The sequence below is a fragment of the Pygoscelis adeliae genome, unplaced genomic scaffold (genome assembly GCF_000699105.1).
Source record: "Pygoscelis adeliae isolate BGI_AS28 unplaced genomic scaffold, ASM69910v1 Scaffold55, whole genome shotgun sequence".
Classification (NCBI taxonomy): domain Eukaryota; kingdom Metazoa; phylum Chordata; class Aves; order Sphenisciformes; family Spheniscidae; genus Pygoscelis; species Pygoscelis adeliae.
This window is the reverse complement of record NW_008824804.1, coordinates 272,466-282,958: the sequence shown is the minus strand read 5'-3', so window position 1 is coordinate 282,958 and position 10,493 is coordinate 272,466. Positions and strand designations below refer to the sequence as shown.

Sequence of the window (10,493 nt, the reverse complement as noted above, 5' to 3'; positions counted from 1 at the left end):
TCACCTCTCCTCATGCAGTTGGGTAATAGTCTTATGGCAGCTTCAGGACCTGTGCATGTGGAAAAGTTTCTCTTCTCAAAAAAAAAAAAAAAAAAAAAAAAAAAAAAAAAATTAATGCTTTCAGTGGAGTTTAGCCTCCAGAAATAGGAGAGGGCTCATGCTACGTGACTAGACAGCATTACGTGAACCATCTGCAAGTACTCCATGGCCCACAAGCCACAGTTTAAAACTTCTTATGCAGAGCTGACCATAGGAAATACTTACTGAAAAGAAAAATATACCAGAGCCTCCATGTTCTATTCATAACCAGATGGCTCCAGTGTATGTGGCGATCGGATTTTTAAGTCAGCAATGATAATAACAGAAAGTACAGATTGCCAATGCTTCTAAAGTGGTTATTCGATTGTTGCCTGTGCAAAGATTTAGTACGCCTTTGGGTCACGATGCACAACAACTCAGTTTATAACAACTTAAAGAAAAATTGCAATTTAATGTTAGAACTGTCATTTTAATGAAGAAGCTATTGAAGCTAAGAATATTGCCCAGGTATTGCCTAGCAGAAGACCATGGGCAATTTCAAAGGGCATGCCGTCCCTGGAAGCTTTTTCCTTCTTTTTGGCTTGTGGTGGTCAGTGAAGTATCCACTGAAGTACGCCTGTCGAAAAAACAAGAACGCTTGCTACCTTGGTTAACTCTCCTAGAAGTTGGGATGATGACCAGAATTACTAGGTTTTATTAGTGGCACTGCTTTTAAATGACTGTGTAACACTGACCAACTAATAACCTTATCACTCAGTGCGCTTGATGTACTTGATAATATGCATCTAGTTGTAGGTGCATAATTCACCTATCAAATATTGAGAATGACTTCATGTTTGTAAATCATAATGAGACATCCGGATTGAAATACAAAATACAATTTATTAGTGAATAGTTACCCATCGGATCTGTATACAATTCATTTTTCCTTCAGTCAGGTATTGTCTTGATTTCTGTTTGTGGAGTAAAGAAACATAAAACCCTCTCTAAAGGTTAAGAACCAAATTGTGAATATTTATGCTCTCTCTTTTACTAGTACAACTTCAACAGCATGACATAGTGTACTCTGGCTTTTTTTCTCTTAACTTGCCAACTGCCAGGTCTGCATTTCAGGTCAGCTGCTTTGCAGTTGGGTCTCTTACTCTTGTTCTGCAAAGCTATGAAACTGGCTGGGTGTTTTGAACAGCCAGGGAAGATAAGTACTTAAATTTATTTTTAAATAAAGTGTGAGCACTTAATTCAGTGACACCCTTTTGATCTATGCAAGGAGATACTTTAAAATTATAACCCACAGAATTCTCCTACTATTCCCGTAATCGATCTGCATTTGTTTCACCTTCAGGTATTGCCTAGCAGAAAACCATGGGCAATTTCAAAGGGCATGCCCTCCCTGGAAGCTTTTTCCTTCTTTTTGGCTTGTGGTGGTCAGTGAAGTATCCACTGAAGTACGCCTGTCGAAAAAACAAGAACGCTTGCTACCTTGGTTCCAGAGCAGGATTTCAGCGCCTGGAGTTTGTTGAGGGGATCATCAAAGCTGTCTTTGCCCTGATTGGTAAGTAAGGTGGACTTGGTGCAGACAACAAAAAGGCTGTGCCTTTTAACACCTTTTTTTTTTTTAAATTTTGTTCTCTGATAAAACATATCTCATCGTGTTTTGGTATTTTGTCCTTTAAACACCATGAATCTAAGAACTAGTGGGGCTACTGCTATTAATTACATAGTTACGACTAACATGGTTCCCATCCATAGTGCTCTTCTGGAGCTTCTTTAAGGTCCCCTGACTACTTCACAGCTGGTCCATCTGAGTGTTCATATGCTGTTCACTACTTCAGGGAGGGAGAGAAGGTATTTAGGCAAGGGGTTCTTTCATGCAGACTGGGAGCACCAGACTGTGGGGGTGTTGCTTTTCTATTTTGAATCCAGCTATCTCAGATGTCAATAGTCTCCACTGAGTTATTGATAAAATATGTAAATGCAGATCCTTCTTCATTAATGTAATTCAAAAGTGAAAATATTCACAAAGAAAGACTGAACTCGAGATCTTATTGCTGCAGGACTGTTGCAATGGGGTGGGGGGCTGTTTCTCCTTCTGCTGTGGACTGGCCTGGGTACAAACCCACGGGGATGGTTTAGTGAGCGGTGCAGCCGACTAGAAGTGCCTAGTTCTTGTTTACATTCCAGCAGCTGTATGTATGTTAACATACAGCATTGCTGCATGTTAGCAATTTACCTTTATAGAGTAAGCAAGCTAAATAACAGGGGACCTGGGGAGCTCAGCACTGTGGCTCTCAAGTTGAAAAAGGATCTTAATTTTTAGTATTTTTAGATTTTTAGATTCTATCTATCTACCCTTCTTTAGATGCTCAGAGTTGCCTGGATTCTAATCAAGGTACAGGCTGTGCCAAAATCTTGTTCTTGCTTTTTTCCTTCCCCTCTGGGAGTTGTACCAGTTATGATACATCAGCACTGATGTTGTGTGTACAGTATACACTTTGATACGCCTTAAAAAATTATCAAAACCTAAATTATAGCGTTCATTTTGAGGTGTGAGTGGGGACATCTTCCCTACAAATCTCCCAGTCAGTGTCTAGAGGTAGTTGGGCAGCTAAAACACTCATCTAGTGCTTTTATTTTCACCCTGAAACAAAAAACTATTACTTTAATGTATGGTAATTTCAATTCCAGTCAAAAACGTGGACAAGAAAGTCTGGCAACGACAAACAGTAAAAGCAGCAGAAGGAGTAAAACCTGCTGTTTCTGTGTTAGGGAAACTTGAAATAAAGGTGGAAACCCACTGCATTTGCTCTGCAGCATATCTACTTATACAGCAGGATGCTGGCCCACACTTTATAAACAACATAATTAACTTTAACGTTTTAAAGCATAACGTATTTTAAACCCTTCCCAAACTTCTCTGATCATATAAAGTATCTAAAAATAGCTTCCCCCTTGCTGGAGTACTGCAGCTATTTAGCAAGACACCGAGGGGCCAAGGTAAGGGAGGCGGTGGAGCAGCAATTCAAATACTAACTCGGTATACATTCTCATGGGACCTTTAATAACTCTGCATGGTGAAGGGATTTCCTTTTATGGCTTTATAGGAAAAATCCCCTTTGAATTAAGAGTCTGAACTCTGCTATCCTGCATATTGCAGGGGACTGAAATGGCAAATCTTTCTTTTGGGGACTTTAGCATGTGTTATATTCATGTTTGAACCACTGGGAAAGGCAGCTGAAAAATTCAGTCAGAGGACTACTACAATAGCAATTGTTTTTAAAAAAAAAAGCAGCACAGAATAGCTGTCTCCATTTTCACTGCTGGAAACTGCAAGATGTAAATAGTCCCACCAGGAGTGGAGCTGAAGCCTGGTTTCCTCTGGCTTTCTCCTCTCTGGATTATGTGATGCTTAATATATGCTTGAGCTCACTCTGTGGTCTTTCTCTCAGCAAAGCAACTTATTCCATCTCTCCTCTTCCCACCGCCTATTTTCTTGAAAAATTTGTATAAAATTAATATCTTTGAGGCCTCTGTGCATTTTCACTTGAATATGGACAACATGTTAAAAACTTTGTTGGCAATGGCTGAACTGGGCAGAAGGGAGCAAAACATAGCAATCACCCAGAGCAATCCTCAGGCAGCTAGACTAAACCCCAAATTGACTGGCGTTATGGTTCATGGGGATATATTGTTGTCTCTATTGTTTGTGTAAAGACTTATCATCAGTCTGTACCTTAAGCACCAGGACAAATAGTTATACTTGTTGTTTCATGCGCAGGAATGGTGGCCGAGCAGTTTGTTCCCGATGGACCTCATCTGAAGTTGTATGATTATGAGGAAAAGCACTGGGATCACTTGATGAACTGGCAACATGCCACCATGTACCTCTTCTATGGCATTTCAGGGTTGGTTGATATCGTGGCTCATGGGACCAACGCATTGCCAGTGGCCATGGACAGGATGATGCTTTCCTTAGCAGTATTTATTGAAGGTCAGTTTACCTCTCCCTGCAGAGGTGCGTGTGGAACTTGCAGAGGGGTATCAGTCTTTGGTTTGGGAATCTCAAATCAGCCTTAGAGAATGAGCCTGCAGGAGCTGGGTGCTTAACGCCCTGAAACGCTCAAAAAAGATCAGTCTTGGCCCTCTTTAAACTGCTGAGGGTTTGTCTGCACTGCAGCCCAGAGCAGGATCACACATTGTAGAGGTGTATCTGCGCTTTCCTAACTGGCTCAGATAGCAACAGAAATGTTATGAAAATAGCAGCACAAGCCTGTTTTGGGTAAGCTCAGTAGCTGGGGCACGTGCTTCAATGTGTGTACTGACATGGTACGCAACTTGTTAGCTAAAGCCAGTGTGAGTGCCTTTACCTGCACAGCAGTCACATGTTGGAATTGCCCTGGAGACACACTCAGTTTATGTTTTCTGTACGCACAGTATATCTCATAGCATCCCTCTTGTTACACTGCAGAGACAGATGAATGAGACTTTTTGTTAATGTGTTTTAAACGAAAGGTGACAGAGCTACAGCTTCCCATGCAATTTCCTGGTCTGAGCTCAAGAGTGGGAGTACACAGTACGTAGGCATCAGTCTTACAAAATTACTCTCAGTTCAACTGAGAAGGTGATACTGGCATAAAGAGAAATACTAAAGGTTCACTGTTTTCTAAAAGCAGATGCAGGGAGATTACAAGAGAAGAAAATATCTTAAACTGATCACTAAATTTATTCCAGGTTTTCTCTTTTGCTACCATCTTCATGGGAGAGCCATGCTGGATGTTCATGTGCATCAGTTATTGCTATTTGCTATCTTTGGAGCTGCTGTTTGCATATTTCTGGAAGTTTTCTTCCGTGGCAGTATTGTGCTAGAGATGCTCCGTACAAGCCTCTGCATATTACAAGGCAGTTGGTTCTGGCAGGTAGGTCACTTTTCTGCCTTAGGAATTTCTTCCTTCACCAAAATCAGTCATTTACCCCTTTGCAGATGTTTCACAGCTGATATAATATGTCTTTTAAACACAGTCCTCAAAGGACTCATAGAAAACAGTGCACTCTTAATGTCCCTTTAAAGAGATAAAAGTATTTATCATACCTGTTCTGCAGACGAAGCAGCCATTTTAACTCTAGTGTCTTTTATTTGAATCAATAAAAACGCTAAGGTGGTTTTGTTGAGCTCTCCCTTGTGATTGAACATCCCCTCTGATCTCTGTAACATCCTGTTCAAAATTCGCCAGCTAAATGGTAGTGATTTTACAGCCCGGCAATATACACTGTTCTTTACGAAGACAGTCCCCACTGTCAGCTGCCGGAGCAGCGAGGAAATGCCCAGCGGCGTACTGGACAGGTGAGGCAAAGCACCCGTTGACACTGTGTGAAGAGGAACGAAGGCGCAAATTATCTTTCATGTTGGCTGCCTCTTTCTACTTTCTAAAAAGCGTTTCAACAGTGGCAACCTAGGTTTAAAAGGTATTTGAGCTCCTGATTCGCATTAAGAGATTGAGTGATGTAAAGCCTCCTCCTTGTCCAGTGTTCGGGAAATCGAGCAGAAGAAGTAACAGCCCAAACTTTTATATTTCAGGGATGTGGCTCCCAAAAGGACTCTTCAAAATGTAGCTGCCATGCCTTCATTTACTTGTGATTCTATCCAATTAATAGATAGATAGCGACCCTTTCTCTGCTGTCAAACGAGAGAGAGAATTTAATGAATTGCTGCAATCTTGTAACAAAGAAGTAGGAGCGCTAGTGCCGATGTGTGTTTCATCTTATAGTGGAGAACTGAGGTCACTCCAGTCATTTTTCTTTCCGGCATGTCTAGACCGGCTTCCCTTTTTTATATGCTGGCCAGACACGATTAATAAAAACATTTGCTGTTCCTTAGGAGAACTGGACACTCAGCACCAAATCAAATATTTAAATACTTGCTCTGGCAAGAAGACAGACCTCCAAAACGGCAGGTTTTTTCTATAAGTGAATTCAAGAACCTAGCGCTGCAGCACTTGGTGTTTTATTTTCTTGTTTATAAACTTTTCTTCGGTGATTTAAGAAGCTTTGCATAAGAGGAATTGGATGCAACCATTTATTCTTTGTTGTCTGCTTAGTCTAATTTTAGAACAAATTATTTCTTTAGCTCTGGAGACAATGTGTTTTTTGTTTCAAAGTAAAAAATTGAAGAACTAAAAATGCAAGAGATTTAAGTATGGCTTTTTTCACACCTGCGTCAGACTTCAACCGTATGTGTGGCTGAAAACCACATACTGGCTGCAGCATGACAAATTTGTAAAAGGTAAAGGGACGTTCTTTCTGCATCATCAACACCCTCATTCATTGAATTCTCTGCATGGAGATGCAAAATGCACTCCTCCCCTCCTCCTTCCTCTCCTCCTCTTCCCAGCTCCTAAATTCTCAGCTAAACTGCTAAGCGGTGACTTTGAAGAGTACTAGGCAGTACAGAGGACTGGTGCTTGTCAAGGCAGACCCCTGTGTAGCCATGGGATTACTAGTTTCCCAGCTTATGCATTAATCTGAATTTGATCTTTCCCAGCTCTGAATAAACAAATCAGCTATGTATTTCACACGAACTTATAGCCTTCGGTGAGAAAGCTCCGTTTTTACCCAATTTCAAAACCTGACCTTTTCCCCAGATGACCCAGAAGAAATAGACTTATGGCTCCCCCTTATTTATTAATTTATTATTCATCTTCTCAACCATGTAACACATTCCCAGATGCTGTTGGGAAGAAGCGAGTCAGTGCAAATGGCTGGGCAGGTTTGCTGGTTGGTGATGTGCTTGCCGTTCAGACCTCACATGGCTGAGCACCAGCCCCTTTCCTTACAGTACAGTACGTAATTGTGATCGCTGCAGGACTTGTTGGGCCGGCTCCTTAATTCGCTGGGCAAGAGCAGGGGGGTCTCTGGGACTGGCTCTGCATCTTCAAAAGCATTTCTTCACAAAACTGTGTAAAATGATCCATCGCATCTGAGTGTGACTGCAAAATTGTTTTTAATAACAATCACAGAAATAATCAGCACTGTAAAAAAATGAAATGTCTGCCTTGTGATGGGTAGCATAATACATGCTACGGCATAGGATATACGTCAAATGATGTTTGCTAAATATCTTTTATTTTATTATAGATTGGTTTTGTACTTTATCCTCCAAATGGGAGCCCAGAGTGGAATCAGACGGATCATACCAATATGATGTTCCTGACCATGTGCTATTGCTGGCATTACGCCTTTGCTTTTCTTATACTTGCAGTGAATTACACAATCGTCAGCTGGTAAGTTACTTGAAACGCTAAAACTTTGGAGACCTGTCTATTTAGTCTAGCAGGAGCTTTCTTTTAGAAAAGTTTCACTGACAAATCAAAATATTTCCACAAAGCAATTAATTGTCTTGCAAGGTAAAATAAAAATAGATATTGCTAATCAATGAAGACAACATGACTCATTGCTTCAGTAGAAAGGGGAAAAACATTCATAAAGTACAGCTCTGACAGCATAATGCTTCTCACATAAAATGAGCTCTTTTTGGTAGTCTTCCACATTTGTAAGCGCATGAAAAGTTATAAGGAGGAGAGACCTTTTTTCCTACAACATCTTCTCTCCCAGTGCTCATCTCTACTGATTCCAACTGGCTTAGTCAGCAGGCTTCATGACTTAACTTTGAAGATTATTGGACAGGTTTCATTGCTAGCAATTTCCTGTGATTAGACCTGATTTCTTTTTCACTAGCCAGTTTCATCCCATAATTTCTAAAATTAGCCCTTTTCTTCACCGCCCAGTGCTAATCCTGACAAAATTCCAACTGCAGAGTTAACTTGGTTGTAAAAATGAGCCTGATTCTGCCATGTGTGATCACCTTCTGCCCGCAGGACCTTACCAAGCATTTGCCTGCACTGTCCTAAACGTGCTTCTCACCCTTCGCTTTACCCCTACCATCCTAATAGCCCTATTTAATCATGCTTTGGCCATATGTAGTTCTTGCAGTCTTGCTCTGCACCGAAGAGGTGCCATGTCTTTTTGGATCTCAGTCCAAAAGGCACTGACACTCAAGGCTGCGTAACTGGTTTGTTGTGTAAAGGATGGCAACTATAGAGAAGGTGACAGCAATCTTACATCCCTTCTGATGCTGGGAACGACAGCTGCTGCAGCATCAGACAAGCCCCCCCAGGTTGATCATGGCACACTGAGCAGAATTCCCGTCCGTGGGGAGGTTGGCCAGACTCACTCTTCTTCACAGCTTTATAGTGCTCTTCCAAGCGAACTCGGCTATCGGTCTTGTACCTGCACAACACTGAACTTTCTAGATGTTACACTGAGGTTTGCTTAAGGTGTACACTCTTAGACGTGTCCATAGGAACAAGCTCTTACAAGCAGTACATACAGGTGGTATTGTTAAAGGTAGCACATACTAATGTCACGGTACATGCTCGCATTGTATAGCGGTCACTCGTGCTAAAATACAGGTATCTACAATTAAGGCCTGGGGTTAAATTCTGCCCAGATTCTGCTTGAAATCACTATCTCCTCTTTACAATGTCTTCCACAGTGGCCCATTTCAAGTCTTCATAAATCAATCACCCTAATTCCCCAATGAGATGTGAAGTTAAAACAGTTTTTTACCATGTAAAAATGGCCAGATGAGCCTTTGAGTTACTATTAACAACTCTTTTTTTTGTTGTTTCCAGGGCAGTTCGTTCAAAGGTTAAACAGTCTCAGTCCATGGAAATGGGGTTATTGAAAACATCTGAACGAGATCAGGAGTCAGAAGATGAAATTTAGTATGAATGTGGCTTGACTAGTTTACCTGCTCTACCATTAGGCTAATTGATACCTCATTTCTAGATTTGTTTGCCATCTTATTCATTCTTTTCTACAACTTGCTATGCAAATATCACCACCCGAGTACTGTCTACATCTACACAGTTACATCTTTATTTGCGGAGGGTAAGCTTGGTATCCATTTGTGGTGTCAACTGGTACCTTGCTTATCACACACTTCAAAGAAAATCAGACTAATGTTAGACACACTTGGACTGGATGAGGTGGCATGATGAAGTCTGTGTGTTTGCCTCATTAAAAGCTAAGCAAAATGTTTTCCAGCTGCTGCTGAATGGACTGTTAAGTTTCCATAATTAGGGTGTCCAAATAAGCATGTTTGTTGCCCTGCAAGTAACTGTGCATAAGTAACTCTGCAGACCTGGAAAACAGTAGAACAAGACAAAAAAATCAGAGTCTTGCGGCTGTCTTGTATAACACCTTCGTGTCTCTGCTTGTGGCTTTATGTTAAATGGAAAGAACCACTCACTGCAAACCCATTCACTGTTTCCTTGAAGAGTGTGTAGTGTGTTCACTCCCGCAGAGACACTACCAGGCTTGGTAGGAGGACCAAAGAGGTGTCAGGTCTCAGCCTGCTGAGAGGTGTCACCTGCATCTCCCTCTGTCTCCCTGCTGTGAATCTCCTGTAAACGATCAGAGAACTGGATGAATAAGCCCATCAGACGCATCTGCTGTTTTTGGTGCCACCATGCTTAGCAAAGATGCCTTTAAAGAAGCCCAACCTGGAGGCTAATGCAGTCTGTGACACAGAACTGTAGGGCAGGCTTCTTACAAAAACTCTCTCTTCGTGTAAGAGAAGGTGGCATTGCATTATTAAGCTTGAAGAAATACAAGGGAAAACAGATCCTGAAACCTCAAAGAAAGAGTAGTCTCCTGGATTTAGTTTTTAATACTTACAGTACATGCAGAGTGAGTGTCATAGCGGGGCTTTGTGCCTGATGTATTTTTGGTGCCACAAAGGAAAGAAACACCCCGTTTCAGCGTGGGTTTTGCTACGCAGAACACCTGACCTGTTCTTCTCAAGCATTGTTCAGAAGAGATGCCCAGGAACAGTAAGGTACCTATTATGATGAAAAAGGTACAACTTTTGGCATTTCACTAGCAACAGATTTTGCTTGAGTTGAATGAGTGGAAGGAAGTCTTACAAGTTTACAAACGCCACTCAGAAAAAGGTAGCTGCTCTCAAGAAAATTTAAATTATTGTTAAATATCGGTGCCTTTGAAAAACTATACGGTAGCTTATAATAGACAAGATATGCCTGTAATTTTATTTAAATAAAATTGATTTATTCATGTAAGATGTCTGTCATGTTTTCAGGGGAAAAAATATAACCATTTATGGGGCAGGATGGGGTGGGATAGACATCTTACTCTCATAGCCCACCCAGACATTTGAACAAGTTGCACTCGAATTCAGGAAAGGTCAGTGCTGCCTTGTCAAATTCCCTCGATTCTACTATTTAATTGTCATTTACAACACAGGTGAAAACAACTCTTTTTGAGGTCTGGGCAGTAGAGCTTCACAGATCCTCAAAAGTCAAATGCTATGGAAAAAAGAGGTCCCAGATTTGGATCTTGTCTCCTGTGTCATACATGATGGGGCAGCCAGCAAGCCAAGT

At 41.3% G+C, this 10,493-nt stretch overlaps 1 protein-coding gene across 1 annotated transcript; it reads left to right on the top strand.

Annotated features, from left to right (window-relative positions):
* The first annotated feature begins 1,379 nt into the window (after positions 1–1,379).
* Positions 1,380–9,344, top strand: TMEM45A (transmembrane protein 45A). Its single transcript, XM_009324007.1, has 5 exons — positions 1,380–1,591; positions 3,815–4,027; positions 4,768–4,952; positions 7,168–7,313; positions 8,724–9,344. The coding sequence occupies exons 1-5, from the start codon at positions 1,402–1,404 to the stop codon at positions 8,815–8,817; spliced, it is 828 nt and encodes a 275-aa protein (XP_009322282.1). The 5' UTR covers positions 1,380–1,401; the 3' UTR covers positions 8,818–9,344.
* The last annotated feature ends 1,149 nt before the right edge of the window (positions 9,345–10,493 follow it).

Bases quoted from the DNA above. Each gene is read 5' to 3' on its own strand.
- TMEM45A (XM_009324007.1), top strand. From the start codon at position 1,402: ATGGGCAATTTCAAAGGGCATGCCCTCCCTGGAAGCTTTTTCCTTCTT. The intron at 1,592-3,814 runs GTAAGTAAGGTG...TTTCATGCGCAG, and splicing joins AGCTGTCTTTGCCCTGATTG to GAATGGTGGCCGAGCAGTTT. The intron at 4,028-4,767 runs GTCAGTTTACCT...AATTTATTCCAG, and splicing joins CTTAGCAGTATTTATTGAAG to GTTTTCTCTTTTGCTACCAT.